This window comes from Chenopodium album, chromosome 4 (genome assembly GCF_948465745.1).
Source record: "Chenopodium album chromosome 4, dcCheAlbu1.1, whole genome shotgun sequence".
In the NCBI taxonomy this organism is placed as follows: domain Eukaryota; kingdom Viridiplantae; phylum Streptophyta; class Magnoliopsida; order Caryophyllales; family Amaranthaceae; genus Chenopodium; species Chenopodium album.
Window position 1 is genome coordinate 68,394,836 of NC_137837.1, and position 23,609 is coordinate 68,418,444.

The 23,609-nt window shown below is 35.7% G+C and overlaps 1 protein-coding gene and 1 pseudogene across 2 annotated transcripts; one reads left to right on the forward strand and one right to left on the reverse strand.

Annotated features, from left to right (window-relative positions):
* Positions 1-3,826: 3,826 nt before the first annotated feature.
* Positions 3,827-5,540, reverse strand: LOC145628065 (uncharacterized). Its single transcript, XM_081680390.1, has 5 exons — positions 5,311-5,540; positions 4,965-5,187; positions 4,740-4,883; positions 4,466-4,521; positions 3,827-4,358 (listed from the first exon to the last, which is right to left on the reverse strand). Exons 1-5 carry the CDS (start codon positions 5,538-5,540, stop codon positions 3,827-3,829), a joined length of 1,185 nt encoding a protein of 394 aa, XP_081536516.1.
* Positions 5,541-17,734: 12,194 nt separating this feature from the next.
* LOC145629238 (UBP1-associated protein 2C pseudogene) lies at positions 17,735-20,920 on the forward strand (annotated as a pseudogene). The gene is made up of 2 exons (XR_014111623.1): positions 17,735-19,149; positions 20,544-20,920. The product of XR_014111623.1 is annotated as a UBP1-associated protein 2C pseudogene (transcript).
* The last annotated feature ends 2,689 nt before the right edge of the window (positions 20,921-23,609 follow it).

Genomic DNA, 23,609 nt, shown 5'->3' on the forward strand with positions numbered 1-23,609 from the left:
TTCGATTTGCTTCCAAAAAGCTCAATTTCACTGTGCCCTAGCATTTCCAGCATCGATTTGTTCCATATTTGTGCTCATTTAACAAAGTTCACTGAGACAGAAATTGGAAGGAGGTACGTTGTTCAATTAAATCTCGAATAAGATGAATTCGTTGCAAATTTTTGCAATTGTAGTCTGAATTATGTCGCAAATGTGATGTTTGATTTTAATTGTGGATATGACTTAAGAATTGAGCCCCAATTTCGTATTTTCAACATTAGGGTTCATGTTAGTTTCAATTGAATTGGGGTTTTTAAAATTTGAATTGATTATTGTAATTAGGGTATGGCAATGGTAATTTTGTTCAATTGGGAGTAATGTTGATGATGGTGCTTGCCAATTGTTGCAGGAAATGTCTTCCATAAGTTATTCACCATTGTAGACACCCATTTGTGTCTCCCCAAAACCAAACCCAGTGATGAGTACCTTTCACGTCGAATCATAATCGAATGAAACGAAAGTGTGGAAAGTCTAGTGTTGCGGAAAGTTTTTATCTCTTTTCTCTTCTCTCTGTTTTTGAAAACTTTATTTTAAGAAAACAGCCAATCTAGTTTGGTTGGTCCATGATATGGGTCCAATAGTGATGTAGTTGGATGGGGCTTGCAAAGACCTTTCCAACGATATATTATAAGCCCAATTCCGATGAATATTGAGGAAATTATGGCCAATTTACCAAACTGGGCCCGGTTTGAGCCTTATATGCGGCCCAATGATCTAGGGGAGAGCCTAATATGATTTATCATTCCTAATGCAATTAGGAATGGTTTTAGTCTTCTAGATTCTTCTAGAAGGTTCTTTTCATTCCTAATTCAATTAGCATTGATAAGTTGACTTTTGTTGACTTTTCAGAGTTTTAATCAAAATTAAATAGCATTTTCGAAGAAATTATATTATTTTATCCTCCAGTACGGTAAACTTATCGGATTTTCGAAAACGTGTTAAAATCGAGCTTGGCGTCCAACCTCAGGCCTTGGCGCCTGGAACCAGGCCTGGCGCTAGCCATTGGCGCCTGGCGCCAGCTAGCCAGGGTTGGCGCCAGCTCTGTTTCCTGAGCGTCAGACTCTGTTTTGTTAATTTATCTTTTTTGGCTGATTTTCTCTATAAATATCGTATTAAAAACTCCGTTTTCAAGGGATCAAGATTCATCAATTCTCACCATTCATCAACATTCATTAGCATTCTTTTAATTCTCTCATCCATCTCCTCCTAAACTTGGTTTTATCATACAAAATTCCGCATTCGCAAGACTTAGATACACCTAGCCATATTCGAAGTTGTCTTCGCCCTAGACGTGAAAGGTTTTAATTTCTGAGGGTTTGGTCCCAAATCTCTCTTTCAATTATTTAATTTAATTGTTTGATTATTATTTTCCTTGAAGTTACTAACGTGTGTATTTTGTTATTAGAAAGAGGTACGAAGCATCGAAGTAAGTACTTTAATGGTTTAATGATTTTTTGATGTTATGATCATGTTTATATTATTATTATGATATTCCTAGTATCATGTCTAGGGTAATTTTAATATTAAATATGATTGTTATGATGCTTCCTATATTCTTCCTAATATTTATGATTGCTAGTATCATGTTAGGGTTAAAGCTTTGATTTTTATTGCTTAGTGACATGCTAGGGTTTGTTATTAATCTTGTTAGTATCATGCCTAGGATCTTGTTATTTTTATTATGCTTTAATGTTAACATGAACATGATTATGATTATGATTATAATTGTTATAATTTATGATGATTATGAATATTATTATTATTATTATTATTATTATTATTATTATTATTATTATTATTATTATTATTATTATTATTATTATTATTATTATTATTATTATTATTATTATTATTTTGATAATGATTATTTTATTTATGATTATTATTGTTTTGATTATGATTATAATTTTATGATGATTATTATTATTATCATAATTATTATTACGTTGCTTGATGATATTTATTGTTATTGCTTGATCACGCCTTTTATTGCATGTTTAAAGGGAATTCGTACTTGTAATCACGCTTAATAAGATAATTAATAATCTTGTTAGGGTTAATTTGATTATATTTCAAGTGATCGCCAATATAGATTTATTTGTGCATTATATTCAACCAACATAGATAAACAGGTTTAGGGTTAATCCTAATGATTGCATGTTAATTGAAAAGCGCACATGAACACGATCTGAATAAAGTAGAGGCCTATTATTAGGGCAAGTTCAATCTCTTTTAGGTTGGATTTGTACCATCATCCCCGAACCCTTATTTGGTTCTAGACCTTATGGAGTTGACGATCTCTTGGATCGTTAAGGGGTGTAACCTTCACCTCGTGAACGGTTTACAAGTTCCTTAAAAACTTGTTGGCGACTCTTTTGCTCTATCTTCTTCCCTTTTGGACGCCACCGTACTTTAGTGTATGATCACAGTGGGGTTCAAGCTAGTGGGATTAAAGCTTGAAATTATTCCCTACAACCATCAAAAGAAAAAAAATGTCAATGCGGATTACCCATGGCAAGGCTTACTTCCTGGACTAGGGAGAATCCGAGACGCAAGTTCAGGTCCTGCAAGTTCTATGACCCTGTGACAAAGACAAGGGGTTGTAAAGCCTTTGAGTGGGTGGATCAGCCAGATGGAACACCATGGCAAACAGAGGTGATTAACAACTTAATACTTGACAAGAAATTGATGAAGGGTGAGATTAATGACTTGAAGAGGGAAGTAGATGATGTTAGTGGGCAGAGAGATGCTTGTTGAATGAGATTGATTCCTTGAAGATCAAGTGTAAGACACTGAATTCTGACAGGAAGAAGATGAGCATGGAGACTCATGGAAATGAAGGATCATCAAAGAATTTGGCTATGTTTATGGGTGTTGTTGTGTTTTGTTTCCTAGGTTTGGTTATGGCCTTGTATTTTGCTAGATCTTAGGATTAGTGTGAACATTTGGAAATTTAGGCAAGGTTTTATGGCTTTTGTTAGGGTTGCCATTTCATGTTATGTATTTGAATATTTACATTTGCTTAATCAAATGAAATGAAATGTATTGAAAAGTTTGCTCTAAATTGTAGTGCTTAATTTAGTCATTCCCATTCATTTTAGTAGCAAAAGGCATATTCACATATGCATACAAAATGTTGAGAAAGTTTTGCAGCAAAAGAGCACTACATAAGTTCACCTTAAAAAACTAAGTTGTCCAACTACACACATGAAATTACTTAAAAAACTAAGATGTTCATGAAGTACAAATTCTCTAAACTATTACAAGCTGTTCAAATTCTTTGTCCTGCTCCTGGTAACTGGCAGCTTGGGCCTTGCTTCTGTTGCTTGGGCTGGCTGAGATGAAGACTCATATGGTTGGGGTTGACTTGAGCTCTTTTTTCTGCCTCTGGTGGTGGGTTGAATCAGAGATTGATAGGGTGCTGATGATGCTGGGGCAGTTGCTGTAGGCTGGGATGATGCTGCTGCAGTAGTAGTTTGTGGTTTTGGCATTGTCAATGCAGCCTGCATTTAAAAAAGAATAGAAGTCATCAATTGCTGATTGTTACTCAACCTAAAACACATACAATGAATGCAAAATTGCATGTATATACCTGTTTTGCAGCTTTAGCCTCACTTTTCTTCCTTTGCTCTTTCATCCAAGCTGTCTGCAGCTGTGGCCTTCCCCCTTTGGGATTTGGTGCAGCCTGTTATGGTTTCTCTGGTGCAGGACCTTGCTTACAGGTTTTAGCATAATGTCCAAACCCACCACAGTTGCTACATTGCTTTTTGATCTTTTGTTTTTTCCCCTAAGAAGTAGCAGCAGAAGACCCTTCACCTTGTTCAAGCTTCCTTTTTTTTGCTTTTGGTCTGCTTGGTTGAACCTTTATCACAGGTGGCAAAGGCTCTCTAAGCTGGACCCTTTCCCAATTCTTTGAACCAGGCATTGCAGCTATGGGAGACTCATATGCATCTAGGTAAGTCACCCTATAATAGTGAACATGCACATACAACTCTGGGTCCTCCCTCTTGTACAAAATGCAAGCATAAGCATGGGTACAGGGTATCCCTGTCAACTCCCACCTATAGCAAGTGCATGTCCTATTTGGAAAGTCAACAACGCACTGGTCATCTTTGTACTGAACCTCATAGGTCTCTCCCCTAGAAGCCACCACAGTACATGCCCTAGCATACTTCTCAATGCTATGAAACAGCTTGTTCACATATGGTGTTAATAAACCCTCCCAGTTAGAGGAAGCCTCCCACATATCATTACTTCTCTTCATCATGTACCTTCTTAACCATTCCATTTGGGTAAGAATGGGCTTATCCCTAGCTTCCCTAATCACAGCATTAAATGTCTCACACATGTTGTTTAACAACATGTTAGACTTGCATGTAGTTGAGAAAGCATGCCTAGACCAGTGGGGGGGATGTTTGCAAGGTACTCATAAGCTTCATCATTCAGGAAGTGAATTGACTCCATAGCCACCTCAAATTCAAACTGACACACACACACAAAGACACACAGCATAGATTCAATACTCCAAATTGTACAGCAATGCCAAAGTTATGATATACAGCAATGCCAAATTCAATACACCAAATTGTACACACACACACAAACACACATATGCAAACATAAATATCCTATACTGTACAAATAATAAACAGTAAAAACACACACATGCAAACACATGAAATTAAAGTGAAGGCATATACCACTGTGCTTGCCCTAGCTACTGCCCAAAAAAGCTCCTTGAAAGTGGCCCCATGAAATTGCAATTTGAAATTTGCCCAAATGTGTCTCACACAGAACCTCAGCTCTGCCTTTGGGACAACTTCAGCAAATGCTTCAATCAAACCCTAGCATATTACAAAAGACACAAAAGTTAAACCATATAAATGCAAACAAAAAAAATCAAAAACCAGAAAGAAGATACTTACTTTCTGCCTATCAGACATGAAAGTAAAGCCATGTCCTTTATCAAAGCAGCTTAGTGACTCCATCAGACTTTGAAGAAACCACACCCAGGTCTCCTTATTCTCAATTTCACATGTTGCCCAGGCTATTGGAAATATGTTGTTATTTCCATCTTTACATACAGCCACCAATATTTGCCCAGGATATGCTCCTTTAAGGGGGCAACCATCCACCCCAATGATGGGTCTGCAACCAGAGACAAACTCAAAACTCAGTGGAGCAAGGCAAATGTACATTCTCATGAAGATTGGCCTCTATATCTGATCCATTGTATCCACAAGCACATTGCAACTGCTGCCTGGGTTGTACTTTAGGAAAGCTTTCCCATAGTCCCATACCCTAGCATATTGCTCAGCTGCACTCCCATAAATTACCAATTTGGCCCTGCTCCTTGCCAACCAGGCCTTGTAATACCCAACCTTTATCCCCAAATCATTCAATGACCTCTCTTGAATCTGTCTTATCTTCCACCCTGGGTTACTCCTAAACTCCTCTAAGTACCTGTCTGCCAGAAATTCAGCTGTCAACTTCTTGTTCATCTTTGTCCTACACACACCTATGCTTCAACACTAAAGACTTAATCTGCTAAGCATCTGATTTCACTAACCTAGAAGCATAGAACTTAAATCTACACTTCCTCCCTTTCACACAAGTACACTGTACCAACCTACAACTTTTCTTATTGTACTGACAGCTACACCTTCTTCTACAGTAAGTTGTTATCCTTTTGCTGTCATTATGCAATAGGTAGTACTCATACCTATTCTCAATTGCATGTTGCCTCAAAGCTTTCCTCACCACTTGAACATTGTTGAACTTTAAACCCACTTCAAATTGGATAGGCTTGGAGAAATCTGTTTCAGCATTAAACCAAGTACAACCACCATTGTCATCATCAGACTCACCATCTAAGCTCCTAAGTTCCTCAGAATCATCATCAGCTTCTTCTTCAACCCTCACTTCAAGTGATTTCAGATGTCTGTCAATGTCAACCCTAGGATCCTTAGGCTCCTCTTCTTCTTCACCTACACCTTTCAAGTTGCCCTGCACCTCAGTTCTAAGCAGATCTAGGTTTTGCCTCAACCACTCTTCATCATCTTCATCATCATAAATATCCTCTTCTCCCTCCTCCCAGTCCAGTCCTAGATCACTATGCTCAGAATTAGAAGACTCAGTTCCTCCCTCCCTATCACTGTACTCATCTTCAAACACCAACTTCTTCCCTACACCTTGATTCTTCTTGCCTGCACCTTGCTTCCTAGGTTCTTCACCCCTAGATCTAGCACCAACAGCTCCCTTAAGAACCTTTCCCTTACCCTTTTCAGCTGCAGTAAACTTCCCAGAAGCTCCCTCACCTAACTTTCCCTTTCCCTTATCTTTTGCTGTCTCTCTATCTGTACCTGTATGCACCCTTTCACCCCTGTCCTCAGCCTCTTTGTCATGAATCTCAATCACTTTTAACCTTGGGCTTCTCCTAACTTCTAAGCTAGTATCCTTTGGGCCTGTCTTAAGTATTCTAGGCCCACCCAACTTCTTTTTAAGTCTGCTCCTCTCTTTTGAAGTCAACTCATTACCATCTATAAGCTTAAATGGTGTTTTATCAGTTGCTTGAATTTGCTCATGGCTAGTCACATACATCTCTATTTCCCCATCTTTATTCACTATCTCAAGGAACCCCTTTACCTCATTATCACTATTCAACTCCCTTTTACCAGTTACCTAAGACTTCCCTTTCTGTTTATACCAACAACTAAATCCCTTAGGCACCCTAACAGTAGCATACACAAAACCATGTATAGCTGACTCCCTCAAGTAGTGTACACCTATGCTAGAAACAGTAACATTTTTCCTCACATAAACCCAACCACCATCCCAATTTAACACCCTTCTATTTTTACCAACTAATGAGGGTATAAATGCACCCCCCCAATGTCATTTTAAGGTTCACTTTATCCATCCTAGCTGTAACAGGTCCAACAACAACAAAACAAACACAACAATGCACAATCTCAGTATTTAATTGAACAATTAATCAATCCAATTTACAACTACTCACAAATTACAACATGCAAGACCAATTAGGCTACACTGTGCACTTAATTAACAATTAACATATATATATAACCCTAATCAACTAATTAATTAACAATAACACAGTTTAATCAAGTCAAAGATTCACATAATTAGGGTTTATAATTGTTTAATTCACATATTCCCAAAAACAGCAAATTTTACCCCAAATTACTCCCAATTACCCACACAAAGTACAGTAAGGAGCTAAAAAATACCTGTTTTGTCAGAATTCGAGATTCTTTGTCAGCAAAGACTCAAGCTTTTGGACCTTTACGCATTGAAGATGAAAGATACCTCGCTAAGTGGCTTCGAAATTGTGGTCCCAACTACTCTTGCTGAGTGAAGAACTGTGCGACTTAGGGTTTACTTTTTGAGAAATATCAGAAAATGAGAGGAGAGAGAGTGAAAGGTTGAATTTTAGAGAAAAATTGATGAGAAATTGATGGAGAGAGGTGAGAACTGATGAGAATTCATAGGGGAAGGTGAGAAAAGGAAGAGAGAGAGGGAAATCGTATTTTTCGTCTTAAATGTGGAGGGAAATGTTAAATGGTGGGACCCACAGCAACTTTCCGTCACCGGAGTCAGGTGGAGGTGGTAAAACCTATATTTATTTTTTTTATAAGGTGGTAAAGTAATACTTTTTTTTTGGGAGGTGGTAATACAGATTTTAGTGCTTTTGCAAGGTGGTAAAAAACAAAATTTCCTAATTAAAAACCCTAGGTTATAAAATTTACAAAATCTGAAAATTATGACATATATAAAATCTGAAATTATAAAATTTAATCATCAAAATACAACTTGATACTAATTAAATTACTTTCAAACAATAAAATCAAAATCCATAAATCAATAATTATAATTACACAAATTAATAAAACTAAGGAGAAAGAAAATAAGACTAACCTTTTTGTGTGGGAAATTTTTGGGGATTCATGGGGTATTTATAGGAGAGAATTGTAGGGTAAATAAGAAGATTGGGCCTCATAAAAATAATGGGTCGATTAAGTAAACAAATGGGTTAGGCTAGTGTGATTGGACATAAATTGTAGAATAAAAATGCATAAAATAATTTGTTCAAATAATTTTCGACCCATTAATAATTTGAAGCTTTTGAAATTAAATTATGAAAAATAACAAATAAATATTATAAATAAAATAAATTTTCATTTATAAAATATTTAAAAATACGGGGGATTACAAACGGATGGTGGGGTGGTCGGATGGTGGCTGCAAAAGGTAGGAAGCGAAGAAGATAGGTTGTTGTGTGGTGGTGGGATTGGTGGTTTGATTCCCTTTGTTTTTTAAAATAAACAAATAAGAAATTTGTGGGATTTTCATTTCATTCTTTTTTTCCCCTTTCTTTATTCCATTCCGTATTATCCTATGTCAATCAAACGACCATTAAATTTAGGGATGAGTTAAAAATGGGTTAACCAGCCGGATCAATCAATCAATCAATAATCATCAATAATCATCATCAATAACTATATACTAAAGTCGAATAAAAAATGACACGTGGCAAAATCTGGTTAAATAATTTCCCTCCAATTTTTTATTTATTTTTTATTTCCTTTTTTTGTCAAATTATCTTAGGCAATTTATATACACTATAATATTTTCTTTCCTACTTAAACGCAATCTTTCCGTCCCAAATTCAATTAAACATTTTTGTAACAACTTATAGAAAATTTAAGCAAAATAATACTTCCTCCGTTTTTTTAATATTGCACCACTTGTCTTTTAAGGAAGTATCACAAATATTGCACCATTTCTATTTTAGGAAAAGAAATACTTGTGTTCACACTACAAATACAAAATATACCCTTACTTTTCAACACTTAATTTTTTTTTTTATGTATACCATCACATGGGAAATATTGTATTTTTACATTTTTCTCTCATCCTTTTTTTCACTACCAAAAATCTTTTGTCAACCTCCTATATATGGTGCAATAAAAAAAGAACGGAGGAAGTATTACTTAAAAAGATATGCCTAATTTTTAATATAATTAGCAGAATATCGAATTTTTTCATACTTATCTATTACATATTACTAAAAGCGAAACTAATAGGAATACTTGGTAACTATATACTAAAGTCGAATAAAAAATGACACGTGGCAAAATCTGGTTAAATAATTTCCCACCAATTTTTTATTTATTTTTTATTTCCTTTTTTTGTCAAATTATCTTAGGCAATTTATATACACTATAATATTTTCTTTCCTACTTAAACGCAATCTTTCCGTCCCAAATTCAATTAAACATTTTTGTAACAACTTATAGAAAATTTAAGCAAAATAATACTTCCTCCATTTTTTTAATATTGCATCACTTGCCTTTTAAGGAAGTATCTCAAATATTGCACCATTTCTATTTTAAGAAAAGAAATGCATGTGTTCACACTACAAATACAAAATATACCCTTACTTTTCAACACTTAATTTTTTTTATGTATACCATCACATGGGAAATATTGTATTTTTACATTTCTCTCTCATCCTTTTTTTCACTACCAAAAATCTTGTGTCAACCTCCTATATATGGTGCAATAAAAAAAGAACGGAGGAAGTATTACTTAAAAAGATATGCATAATTTTTAATATAATTAGCATAATATCGAATTTTTTCATACTTATCTATTACATATTACTAAAAGCGAAACTAATAGGAATACTTGGTAACTATATACTAAAGTCGAATAAAAAATGACACGTGGCAAAATCTGGTTAAATAATTGGAAAATTTGTCAAAAACAACCTTTTAAAGTGTCCACTTTATTTAAAACAACCTTTTAAATTTTTTTTTTGCAATTTAAGACCACATTATAAATTTTTTTTATCAAAGACAACCAAATGTTACTTTCCGGCGTTGACTCAATTTTCGCCGATGTTGACCACGAGTGTGCGAGTCACGTGACCTCCTACATTGCTTAATACACCCCTTTTTCCTCCAATTAACTCCTATTAAAACCTCTGCTTCTCATTCATCCCTCTTTTAGTACGAGTGAATTGGAGTGAAAATTGGTGTATTAAGCAATATACGAGTTCATGTGCGTTGCACACTAGTGGTTAACATCGGGACAAATAGAGTCAAACGCCGGAAAGTAGCATTTGGTTGTCTTTGATAAAAAAAATTTATAATGTGGTCTGAAATTGCAAAAAAAAAATTTAAAAGGTTGTTTTAAATAAAGTGGACACTTTAAAAGGTTGTTTCTGACAAATTTTCCTAAATAATTTCCCTCCAATTTTTTATTTATTTTTTATTTCCTTTTTTTGTCAAATTATCTTAGGCAATTTATATACACTATAATATTTTCTTTCCTACTTAAACGCAATCTTTCCGTCCCAAATTCAATTTAACATTTTTGTAACAACTTATAGAAAATTTAAGCAAAATAATACTTCCTCCGTTTTTTTAATATTGCACCACTTGTCTTTTAAGGAAGTATCACAAATATTGCACCATTTCTATTTTAGGAAAAGAAATGCTTGTGTTCACACTACAAATACAAAATATACCCTTACTTTTCAACACTTAATTTTTTTTTATGTATACCATCACATGAGAAATATTGTATTTTTACATTTCTCTCTCATCCTTTTTTTTCACTACCAAAAATCTTGTGTCAACCTCCTATATATGGTGCAATAAAAAAAGCACGGAGGAAGTATTACTTAAAAAGATATGCATAATTTTTAATATGATTAGCAGAATATCGAATTTTTTCATACTTATCTATTACATATTACTAAAAGCGAAACTAATAGGAATACTTGGTAACATTCTATTAAAAATTTTCCCTCCAATAATACTTGCTAAAAAAATTTATCCTCCACAATAATCCTTGCTTTAGAAATTATAACTTCTAAAAAAGGATTGCATCTGATTTATTACATTTGCTTTACATAAAATATAAACCAAAATTTCTAAAATATTTAATTGTTTAATATAATTCACATGTGGCTTTCTTAAAAAATTATATGTGGCTATTTATTAAATTTCAATATAATTTTATACATAGTCTGATAAAATAATTTTTTAATAATCATTGAACAACCGTGCATTTATTGCACGGGGTTTAACCTAGTTATAAAAAAAATCGTAAAAAAGTTGTTGAAATAAAAATATTTATAATTTTTGGTAAATCAGTGCATTGCACATTTGCACGGGATCATGACATCATTTTTTTTCCTCCTATATTTCAAAACTAATTAAAACAATACTTTTTTTCAAAATTAATTAATGAGATTATGAGCACACTTTTTTCGAATATAAAATTAAAAACTATTTAAATAAATAATAACTACCTAATCCATGCATCGCACGAGACTAAACTAGTTGTTTTTTTTTACAAGGACAAAACTAGTTGTTAACTAAAGGTCAAAAGGTGGAAAAAAAAGGGGGGGGGTGTTAAATACCGCCAACAATATTTATCAAAACCGCCAACATTTAAGGTGAATGGACACCAATGCCCTTACTATATTCCCACCTCCATCTTCCTCTTTCTCTTTTATTGTTTCTCTCTCATTAGGGGCGCAAGTCAACCACCACTTCCCAACCACAACAGCGGTTGTACGTCGGAGGTGAAGGGAAGCAGCGGTTATTTGCCGGAGGTAGAAGGACAGCGGCAGCAAGGATTGGAGGTGATTAAATGGCATCATGGTGGTCGGAAATACCAGTTTGTCATCTCACTCGATTTTTTTTAACAATCTCCGGCGACCAACACAACCGGTCACCCGGGAGAGTAACCGAATTCCAGAGTCGGTTGACCATGGTAACCGGCGTTCAAAACCGGTTACCGTCATGGGTGACCGGTTTTGCACGCCGGTTACCATGGTCAACCGACTTTGGAAACCGGTTACCGTCCCGGGTGACCGGTTTTGCGTGTTGGTTGTGCTGGTTGCTGAATTTAAAAGGAAACCACCACCTTCCTACCGACGAGGGTAGGTGGTGGGTTGTTTCTTCAATGGTTGTTGTTGCTGGTTCTTTGGGAATTTCGGCAACAAAAAAAAATTAAACAAAAAAACTGGTACCTCTTGGAGGTTGCGGGCAGTGATGGTGGTGGTTGTGGTCATGGTGGCATGGTGGTGGTTGTGGAGGCGTGAGTGGTGGTGGCAATGATGGTTGCTTTTGTGGTGGTTGACGGTTGAGTTTGAGGATTGATGCACTTAAGAGAGAGAAAGCAAAGTGGGGATGAGTAAGGGTAGTTTTGTCCCTTCATCATTTTTGTTGGCGGTTTGATAAAAAATGTTGGCGGTATTTAGCAATTCAGAAAAACACTCAAGGATCGTGTAAATTATTTTAAAACGGAAATTTTACTCAACTGCTATTTGTCGCTCCCAATTTACCAGGTAACGCTCCCTTTTTGACTTGAATGGACCACTATGCCCTTTATGCAATTTGTGTTATAAAAAGGACCTTGTTCCCCATTTGGACACAATACATGAAACGGTCCCCTCACTTCACGACATTGCTGTCCCGAGCCTCCCAAAATCGGTCCCCACGACCTTGCAGCCAAATCGGTCCCCACGACCACCTAAATTTTATATTTTAAAAAATCGTGAAATTTTTCGACGGGTCTTGGGTCATGGATGGCGAGTGGAACATACGTACGCCGGAGAATGCATCGGATCATTCAGTAAGTTTTTTTTATTTTCGGTAATTAGGACATCCGCCTAAAATTTCCGGATGTCCTAGGTACATCCGCCTAAAATTTTCGGATGTACCATGGAACATCCGGAAATTTCAAGCGGAAGATGGGATCCGCCTAAAAAATCCGGATGTTCCATGGTACATCCGGAAATTTTAGGCGGATGTACCAAGGGACATCCGGAAATTTTAGGCGGATGTCCCTATTCATATTTTTTTTTTAAATGTTAAGTACGTTTATTTAATTTTTTTTATGTTTATTAAGTTTTTTTTTTTATGTATTTTTTTTTCGTGGTCTTGTGATTATTGTTGTGATTTAGTATTTGATAATTAATGTAATTTTGTTGTATTAATATGATTATTAGTAATATGTTTATTTTTTGTTTCATTATTATTATTATTATTATTGTTGTTGTTGTTGTTGTTGTTGTTGTTGTTGTTGTTGTTGTTGTTGTTGTTGTTGTTGTTGATATTATTGTTGTTGTTGTTGTAGTTGATATTATTATTGTTGTTGTTGCTGTTATTTTTATTGTTGTTGTTGTTGATATTGTTATTATTAATTAGTAGAAATATAATTTTATTATTATTATTATTATTATTATTATTATTTATTAATTAATTAATGTTATGGTCTTATAAATTGTTTTGTAGTTGTTATTATAATTTTTTTATTATCATTAATATTGTTATTGTTTTGTATTTGTTGTTATTATTATTAGTATTGTTATTAGTATTGTTATTATTATTATTATTATTATTATTATTATTATTATTATTATTATTATTATTATTATTATTATTAGTATTGTTTTTATTATTATTATTATTATTATAATTATAATAATAATAATAATTATTATTATTATTATTGTTGTTTTTATTATTATTATTTTGACATAAAGCATGTTTTGTTTAATTTGTACAGGATATGGAATCTGAGGAAGGCGGTGACGTTGTGAATTATAGTGGGAATTTTGTCACCGATACGTTTTTTCCTACATTCGACGATGCAGTTACATGGGCTGATGGTGTTTCCATAAAATTGGGATTTATATTGGTGAAATCGTCTTATAACAAAACCAGAGATGGTCGGCCGTATCGGTATTTGCGATGTGATCGGTCACGAAGGAGCAAGCCGAGAGATTTGGAGAACGCGATACGGAAGGACACCAAAACCAAAGCTAATGGTTGTCCATTCTACATCAAGATATATTATGATGTCAGCACCGAAAGTTGGATCGGAAGATCATTGCGAAAAATGATCACACCGGGACACATAACCACCCAATGATTTGTGTACCCAGAGGGTCACCGTAAAGTGAGCGGATTGAGTCCGGGTGCAAAACAGGTTGTGCGGGACATGACAAAGTCCAAGGTTGCTCCCCGTAACATCATGTCCACTATTGCCGAGCAATTTCCTGATGATCATCCAAACATCCGACACATTTACAATTGCCGAAATGACTTCAGGATGGAGATGTCCGAAGGAAGAGGAGTTGTTCAGCAATTTCTTCATCTAGCGAGAGAGAGTAAATACATTTACTAGGTCACGAACGATGATCACAACGTTTTGCAACATGCATTTATGCTGCACCCGATCATGATCAACATACTCCGCACATACCCACATGTCGTAGGTATGGATTCTACTTACAAGACCAATCGATATAACATGCCTTTCTTTGAGATAGTAGGCGTGACACCGACAAACCAGAATTTTCTAGTTGGATATGTTTTCATGCGCGACGAGTGCACGGCTAGCTATCGGTGGGTGTTGCAGAGATTAAGGGAGTTGATTGGGTTTGATAAAGAGCCATTTGTATTTATTTCAGACCGTGATCTTGGGCTATGTGCGGCTTTGAGAGAATTCTTTCCAGGGACGTCACATTTACTCTGTCTATGGCACATCAACAGAGATGTGGAGGCTAAGGTGACGAAGATGTTTGGAAACAAGACGGTTGGTGTCAGTTTTAGAGCTGGGAGATGGTTCAAAATCGTGAATGCAACAACACAGGCAGAGTATGATCGTGCTCTAACTGCCATGTAAGTGAGGTGGGGAAAATATCCGGAAGTGATTCAGTATGTTCAGAGAACATGGCTTTGTCATAAGGAGAAATTTGTGAAATTTTGGACGAACCAGGTTCTTCATTTTGGTAACACCACCAACTGCAGAGTTGAGAGCCAACATTCAGCAGTGAAAACTTGGTTTGAATCATCCACAGGTTAGTTGTATTATTTTATTAGTTGTTCTCGTTGTTACGTAATTGTAATTGTATTTGAATTTACTAATTAGAATAATTGGCAGGTGCTTTGGATACCGTATGGGCCCGAGTCCATTGTCATATCGGTAATCGCATCATACAAATCCGTAATGACTTGGAGGCATCAAGGTCTAAAATTGGTCAGATGTACAGACAGTTGCCCCTGTCACGTATAAATGGCAAAGTGTCTCAACATTGCTTGAAAGTTCTGGATAAGGAGACGAAAAGGATGCGGGATTTGAGTTACCAGGTCCATGAACGGTGTGGATGTGCTATGCGTGTGACCCATGGTCTTCCATGTGCTTGCCAGATACATGATTCGATAGTTGCACAGACAGGATTGTATAGCAGCCAAATTCATCCTTTCTGGAAGATACTGGTTATTGGTGATGGTGTTAACATTCCTGAAGTGGTAAATGATTCGACCGAGGAGGCTGCACATTTTCGGTCCCTAATCGACGAAGTCATGGAAAGTGCTCGGCCGTACGTCGAAATGTAACGCGAATCATTGAAGAGGAGCTACATCCAGATCATTCACACTACGTGGAAATGTAACGCGATTAACGACCTCGCCAAGTGAACAAGTCAGAACATAACTTTGTCCTACTCAAACAGCGCAAAACACTACGCTCCTGCTCCATCTAGATATACCGTGCCACGTGACTGCCAAAACTAGGGATAACTGACCCATCCTCAGGCCCACCCGACATCGGTTCCTGCACTAACCATGCCTCTGCAGAGCTGGAAGTAGGCTGACTCGATCCACTACCAACAAATCTCCCAAACTGACTACTATATACCATATGGAAATCCTGAGGGTCCTGTTCTTCATCCCGGTCACTAGCATGACTAGCCGAACATTCGTCTTCCTCGTCAGATATGGGTGCTCCACTTGTAGAGTACAAGGGCCGACTTCTACCAGACTGTTGGTCTCTCGACCAACCACTAGTAGACCCGTATTGCTGCTGCTCGGGCTGAAGCGCGGTGAAGATCGAGATGTCTGTCTCCTAACAGACGCATTCAGACGTCGTGATATTGCATGTCGAGCACCAGAACCCTCGATCTACATAAAATAAAAAAATAATCCGATTTTAGTAATAATAATAATAATAATAATAATAATAATAATAATAATAATAATAATACTAATAATAATAATAATAATAATAATAATAATAATAATAATAATAATAATAAAAACAATAACAACAAATAAACTTAACAACAACAACAATAACCATAATAACAATAATAACAACAACAACATCAACAAATACAAATTAACAACAACAAATAAACTTAACAACAACAATAACTAACAGCAATAACAACAACAACAACAACAACAACAACAACAACAACAACAACAACAACAACAACAACAACAACAACAACAAATACAAATTAACAACAACAACAATAACCATAATAACAATAATAATAACACTAATATCAACAACTATAATACTAATCATAATTAAAAATATTAATAATAGTACTACTAATAACAATAATAATAATATTATTATAACAACAACAACAAAAAAAAAAAAAAAATTAAACAACAACAATAACCATAAAAACCCTAATATCAAATTAGTTTAATAATAATACTATACTAATCATATTTTTAAAAATAATAACACTAATAATAATAATAATAATAATAATTATTATAATAATAATAACAATAATAATAATAATAATAATAATAATAATAATAATAATAATAATAATAATAATAATAATAATAATAATAATAATATCAACAATAATAATAACAATAATAATAATAATAATAATACTAACCATAACACTTCAAAATAACAACAAAAATAACAAAATCCAAAAAAAAAAAAAAAAAAAACAAATTAACAACAACATCAATAACCTTAACATTAATAATAAAAACCTAATATCAACAAAATAATAAAAATTATCATATTTTTAAAAATAATTACATTACAAAATATACTAACCATAATAATAACAACAACAATAATAATAATATCAACAATAATAATAACAATAATCACCATAATACTTCAAAATAACAAAAAAAAAAAAACAAAATCCGAAAAAAAAAAATTAACAATTTTATTAACGGGCAAAAAAAAAAAAAAAAAAAAAAAATTGGAACTTCCGCCCAAAAATTCCGGAAGTTCCATGGAGGATCCGCCTGGAATTTCCGGATCCTCCATAGAACATCCGGAATTTCTGGGCGGATGTCACTTCCGCCCAAAAATTCCGGATGTTCCATGGAGGATACGGAAATTCCAGGCGGATCCTCCATGGAACTTCCGGAATTTTTGGGCGGAAGTCCCTGGGATCCGAAATTAAAAAAAAAAAAAAATTACCTCTTCGCCACCATCGCCGCTGCCGCCTCCGCCGCTGCCACCAGCGCCGCCGAAGCTCCTCCCTCCGAATCTCAGCCTAATCCGCCTCGAATCACCCTTTTTTTTTTTGTGTTTATGATGATTGTTGTTTTTTTAAAAAATGAAGAAAAATTTTTGAATTTTTTTTTTAAAAATTTTTTTAGAGTGTTTTAGAGAGTTAGAGAGTAAGAGAGTTGGAGAGTAAGAGAGTTAGAGAGAGAAGTAAGAAAGTGAGAAATGTTGGTCGAGAAGGAAAAAACCGTATTTATATATTAGTGGTAAAATTGGAATTTCAAGACAAAAAGGGAGCGTTACCCGGTAAAATGGGAGCGACAAATAACAACACCAATTGAAACCTCTGTATTTCACTGATCTTTTCACTCTCCTCTTCTCCCCCAACTCAAATCTATATTAGGGTTTATACTCATTTTCTCTTTCTCTCTCAATCAAAATTCCTCCAAATTTCTCAAATTCGCTCTCTATCTCCTCAAATGGATCCCACCAAGAAACGAAAACTCGATGAAAATGGTCTTTCAGAATCGGATCTACCCTTAAAACTAACCCCCGACGATGTTCGCAAGATCATCGAATCCTTCTCTCCCGACCAACTCCGTGATATCCTCCAAAACGCCGCCGTTTCCAACCCCGACGTCCTCCAAGCCGTCCGCGTCATCGCCGACCGTGACGTCACCCAACGTAAGCTCTTCATTCGCGGTCTTGGTTGGGAAACGACGTCGGAGAGTCTCCGCTCTGTTTTCGCCGCTTACGGCGAGCTCGAAGAAGCCGTCGTTATTCTCGACAAGAACACTGCTAAGAGTAAAGGGTATGGTTTCGTTACTTACAAGCACATAGACGGCGCCGTTTTGGCTCTTAAAGAACCCAGTAAGAAGATTGATGGGCGGGTTGCTGTGGCCCAATTAGCCTCTGCTGGGCTTTCCGGCGGGCCCAATGGGAACCCAACTGGGCCCACCCCTGATGCGTCGTTGAGGAAGATTTATGTGGGTAATGTGCCTCATGATATGCCTGGGGAGAGGTTGTTGGCTCATTTTTCGAGTTATGGTGAGATTGAGGAAGGACCGTTGGGTTTCGATAAGCAGACTGGGAAGTCGAAGGGGTTTGCTTTGTTTGTTTATAAGACGCCTGAGGCGGCGCAGGCGTCGTTGATGGAGCCTGTGAAGAATATTGATGGGAGGCAGATGGTTTGTAAGTTGGCTAGTGAAGGGAAGAAAGGGAAGAATTTTGGTGGGCCTGGACAGGGTGGGCAGGGTCCTGTGGGTGATGGGATGGGAATGCAGCCTGGCGGGCCGGTTCCTGGACCGTATTCCGGTCCTGGAGGGCCGGGTGGGTATCCGTCTTATGGTGGTGGATATAGTGGTGGGCCTGGAGGAGGGATGGGTCCTAATCAGATGAATTCTGGATATCCGTCTTCTGTGGGAAGTCAGGGGCCTGGTGGGTATGGTGGTAGTGGAGGGTATGGTGGTGGTGGGGTAGGTGGAGGGTATGGTGGTTCGCAATATGGTGGACCGAATTCGGGTGGTTACGGGGGATATGGTGGTGCAGGAAGTGGTTTGGGAGGGCCTGTTGGTGGGGCGGGTCGTGGGGGTTCGATGTATGGGATGCCACCGAGTTCTGGTGGGATGCCACCTGCTGGTGGTGGAGGGTATTCGGATGGTGGGCATTATGGTGGGTACCCAAGTCAGCAGCACCAACCTACAGGAACGTCTCCGGCTCCTAGAGGCCTACCTGCTGGTGCTGGAGGGTACCCTAATGCACCGCCTTATTACTAAGGTATATTTTGTTGACTTGTTGTTTCTTGGTTTCCGTTCTGTCTATGATAGTGTTCAGTTGTAGATCATTCTTTGTTAGATCAAATTGTATGTTTGTGTATTTGATGTTTGGCAGTCTTGTTTGATTAGTTATCTGTGTGTGCATTTGTTGTTGTGCTAATGCTTATACTGTGCGTTATTGATGATTGTGATTTGTGAAGCTGTTTGAGCGTGCTTCATTGTTTGTTCTGTGTTAACGCGCAGTTTTGCTGTGACTTTACTATTTGAATGTGGATGAATGTGTTGTGCTTGAAAGCTCAAAGCCAATAGTTTCTGGCTGTGGTATGTTTGATTTGCATTTGGGCCTATGTTGATTAATGAATCTTTCACTCTGTGTTTCTTTGCCTGTTTGAATAAATTGGCCTGGTTGATTATCGATGTGTTTTGTTTTTCCACTTTGGTTGGCTGTGCACTTTTGCCAATATTCTTGCTAATGCAATTGTCTGGTAGAAATTGTGATTTGTGGAATTGTGAATATTTTTAGTACTCCACATCATTTTTACTTCATTCTTATGTTTACACTGTGGCATATTATTGTTTTCATTATGCAGTTTTGCTGTTTTGTGTGTGCCTGCCTTGATTTTGGTATGTTGAGGTATGCATTTAAAATATCTGGTGTTAATTTGATATTGAGTCTTTGTTTCATTGATTGTTAGCTTTGTTTGGCTTTTGCAGTGATTGTTTAAAAATTTTCTCTTTGCACATTCATTGGCCTGTCTTTGCATTCAAGATGTGTTGATTAATTGCTTATATTCTGAAGTTTGTAGTGCCCATGGGGCTGTGTGGGTAGATCAATTTCATTGTTTGATTTTTTGCCCTGTGGTGAATTTCATATATATGCTGGATTCAATCTTGTTTGATGGTTATCAATCTGTGTTTAAGAACTAGTCATGGTTGACAAATCTACTGTTGCCTCTGTTATGACACTTTTTCTAGACTACCTTGCCACTAATATAAAACCTTGCAACTTGATTTGTTGTGTCTTATTTGGTCCAAGATCAGTCTTCCTTTACTGTTTTGTTGTAGCTATTTCTTTAACATAGGTTTTGTTATGTTAACCTTTTTTGGGAAAATGGCTACCATGTTCATTTTACCATTACAATTAAGGATTATTGTTTATATAGAGTTATTAGGTGAAAATAACACAACCTTAGCTTATCATTAACGTCTGGTTCAATGTGCTACTGATTAAATATTGGAACCTTATTGCATTCTTATTCTCTTTATTAAAGATGTTAATTATCTGGCTTCCGTATTGCGTTCTGTTTCTAACTTTTAGGTTTGCCTAATTTATTGTTTGGTTTGCTTTGGATGTTATTGATTGTTGTATTAAACATTAGTGAATATTTGGTTCAGGTGTTTGAAAAGCTTATTGGGCGCAGATGATTGTTATGCTTCTGGTGATTTCGTGATTGCGTGAATGCCGACAATGTGAAGTCTGGCTTGATGAATTCATTTGCTGTTACTTTTTGGTCGCCTCTTCAATTGACCTGCGGCTTTTTAAGATTTTGATATGTCGTCTTGGTGATAGTCAAATGTGACTGAGTTAGGATAGATAGTTTGTTCAGCGTTGTGCCATCTGGACTTAATTTTAGGTTTGTGGAGTTGGTTGGTATTGTTTGTAGAATTTGCTGTTGGAGTGGTATTCTTTTTCTTGCTATTTGATGTTTTTATTGAAGATAAAAGTTAGTTGGCTGTTTGACTTATATTTGATTTGGCAGTCTTATTATATATTTTGTGCTGTTCTTTAAATTATTATTTGATGTTGTGTGTTCTGGTGCTTATCATGAATAAAAAGGAATTTATTACTTTATGATTTTAGCTTTGAGCATATTCTAATAGCCTGGTTGGGTAAGCTCTCTGTTCTAATTTTTGGGCGTTACATAGCTGTTGGGCCTGTGGAGTGAATGTTTTTTTATGTCTAGTCCTAACATCAGCATCAATATCTAAGGAGAAACTGGATCAAGTGGTTGAAGTTCATTCCTCTGTAAATCACGTTCTCGAATACTCTGTGTTTTGCTGCTTTAGACACTGGCACTTAGTTTCAAGTGCCTTTTGTCTTGAATAGTTGAATTTCCCCATTTAGTATACTGATTGACCTTTTGTTGTTCATACAATGGATTTTTGTAAAGGTCCCTGTGATCATTCAATGTTTCAGTCATTAGTCATTCCTGCTGTTCCTGGTTGGAATTTTTTGAGTAGAATTAAGATAATAATTCTCATTCTTTTCTTGGTTAATTTCTACCTAATGTTTTAAACATATAATATTAAGTTTTGCTATGCTGTGGATGCATTTTTTTTTTTTTTTTTTATTTGGGTGCATTGGCTCACGTTATCCAGTTCAGTGTGACAAATTATCATTTTTTTTTGTTTCTGAATGTTGGCTCTTTTTCTTAATAAGAGCTTTGATCTGATGCTTCCATTGGCATTGGCAATAACTTTTAGTTTATACTTGTATATAGGATACTTGTTATTGTGAGTGACATATTTGCTATGATTATGAAAATTATTTCATTTTTTTGAAAAAGAGATGCTTTTAAGAGCTTATTCAGGTGCTCTTTTTGTGACATTTTCTGAATGCATGATATAGTTGTAGCCCCTTTAGGCTTGTGTTTGATGCTTTTAATTCTGCATTAATGCCGGAGTGTTACAATTGATAGAATTTTTGGGGCCTATGGACGGAATGGACCTGTTGTGTTTTCTGCTACAACCTCGAGCATTATTTGTTTGTGGTTATATTGGGGAATGTATGTGGGAGGAGTTCGAGATCAGTAAATTGTATATTCAGATGTTGCACGGTTTTGTTTTTTTCTGCAATGTGCTGATGGGTAGAAGGAACATGGTGGTGGTCATTAGAGCTCACAGTGAGGCTAAGGGAATGTAGTATATATATGTTTAATTCTTGTGTTAAAACGATGCAGGGTCTCTGATCTATGTTTATGAAATGTCTGGTTGTATTTGCTAGTGTTAGACTGTTAGACATTACTAATGTGTTCAGCAGAGTTTCTAGAACTTGCACTTATTAGAGCTTGAAGTCCCGGAAAATAACACAGGCGGAAGAAAATTGTTGTATGTGTGTTTTAGTTGATGCTCTGGTTGGTATCTGTAGATCTCCAAGAGCAGACTAGATGTGTGAATAGTATCTGCATCAATCTTCTGTCTAAGAAATTGCTAAATTTGTTTGGCTGGACATAGGAAGTATTAGTTTCCATTGAAAGTTCAATTTTCCTATGGTGTTTAGATATAAGTGACCTTAAATTTTGTAGGAAATACAACTTTCTAGGGAGTTCTACTACTGCCTTGTTCAGTTCATCTTATTATATGACCGTATTACTGTTAAGCTAAGCTTGACCCTAATAATAAAGATTATACCTTTTAACCTTAGGTTGAAGGTCCAATCTCTAGTAGGGTTACTCTTACCTAAATCCGAACGGGTTGGGCTGACTAGCGCAGGGATTTAGCTTGATAAGTTGATAGTGTAGCTTTTACCTATCAACACATAAAATTTATATGGGCTTGAATAGTTTAATGCATAATGGATGTCTGACCTGTGTGTTTTGAGTATGATTAAGGTTTTTTTTTTTTTTTTCCTTTTATTTATAATGTTGTCTTATATTATTGTTTAACTAAAATATTTCATGATTTTGCATTTCATTTTTTGAGTAAGTTCAGGTGATATAATTTATTTTTTATTTTTTATTTTTTTATTTTTGGTGTTCCACCCGGTTTACCCTTTGGGCTAATTTGGATTCAAGAATCAGTTCTGAGTGGTTAGGTTCCAATCCCCTTGTAGTTGTTGTTGCGGGGATCAAACACAGGTCCTCCCTACCAAGTGTAGTCCCAAAGGTTATATAATTTATTAATGTAGGTAATTCACGGTCTATGTAATACAGACAAGCCCAAGAATTTGTACGGGTTTTATTTATTGTGTATTTATACTTATATTCTCAAGCATTTTTTTTTTCTTGAAAGCTTCCCAAGCATATATACAATTATATCTTTTGTTTGGAACAATTATTCATTTTCCTTTTATTCAAGTTATTTGTTACTCCGTAGTTGATTATAATAGCTATTTTGATCGAATAGTATTGATTACTCCCTCCGTTTTTTAAATAGTTGCTCTATTTCTTCATGCGTGGAGTTTTAGTATAAATTGAAGAAAGTAGTAAAATATGGAGGTAGTGGGGTAGTTTTGTTTTTTTTTTGTTTTTTTTTTTTGATGGGAGGTAGTGGGGTAGTTGAAAAAATAAAAAAATGTAAAAGCAAAAGTAGTGGAAGAATAGGAGAGAGAGAGTATTATGTTCGGTTCACTAAGTGTGAGAAATGTATTAAATATTGTAAAAGTTTTCCAAAACAGGAAATGGAGGAAGTATTTAAAAACGGTCGGAAAAGAAAAGTGGATGAAGTATTTAAAAACGGAGG

Excerpts from the sequence above, each read along its gene's own strand:
- LOC145628065 (XM_081680390.1), bottom strand. The coding sequence starts at position 5,540 with ATGAACAAGAAGTTGACAGCTGAATTTCTGGCAGACAGGTACTTAGAG. Across the intron at positions 4,522-4,739 it reads TAGCTAGGGCAAGCACAGTG|TTTGAATTTGAGGTGGCTAT; the intron begins GTATATGCCTTC and ends TGTGTGTGTCAG. Across the intron at positions 4,359-4,465 it reads CTGAATGATGAAGCTTATGA|GGAAGCTAGGGATAAGCCCA; the intron begins GTACCTTGCAAA and ends TGCTGTGATTAG.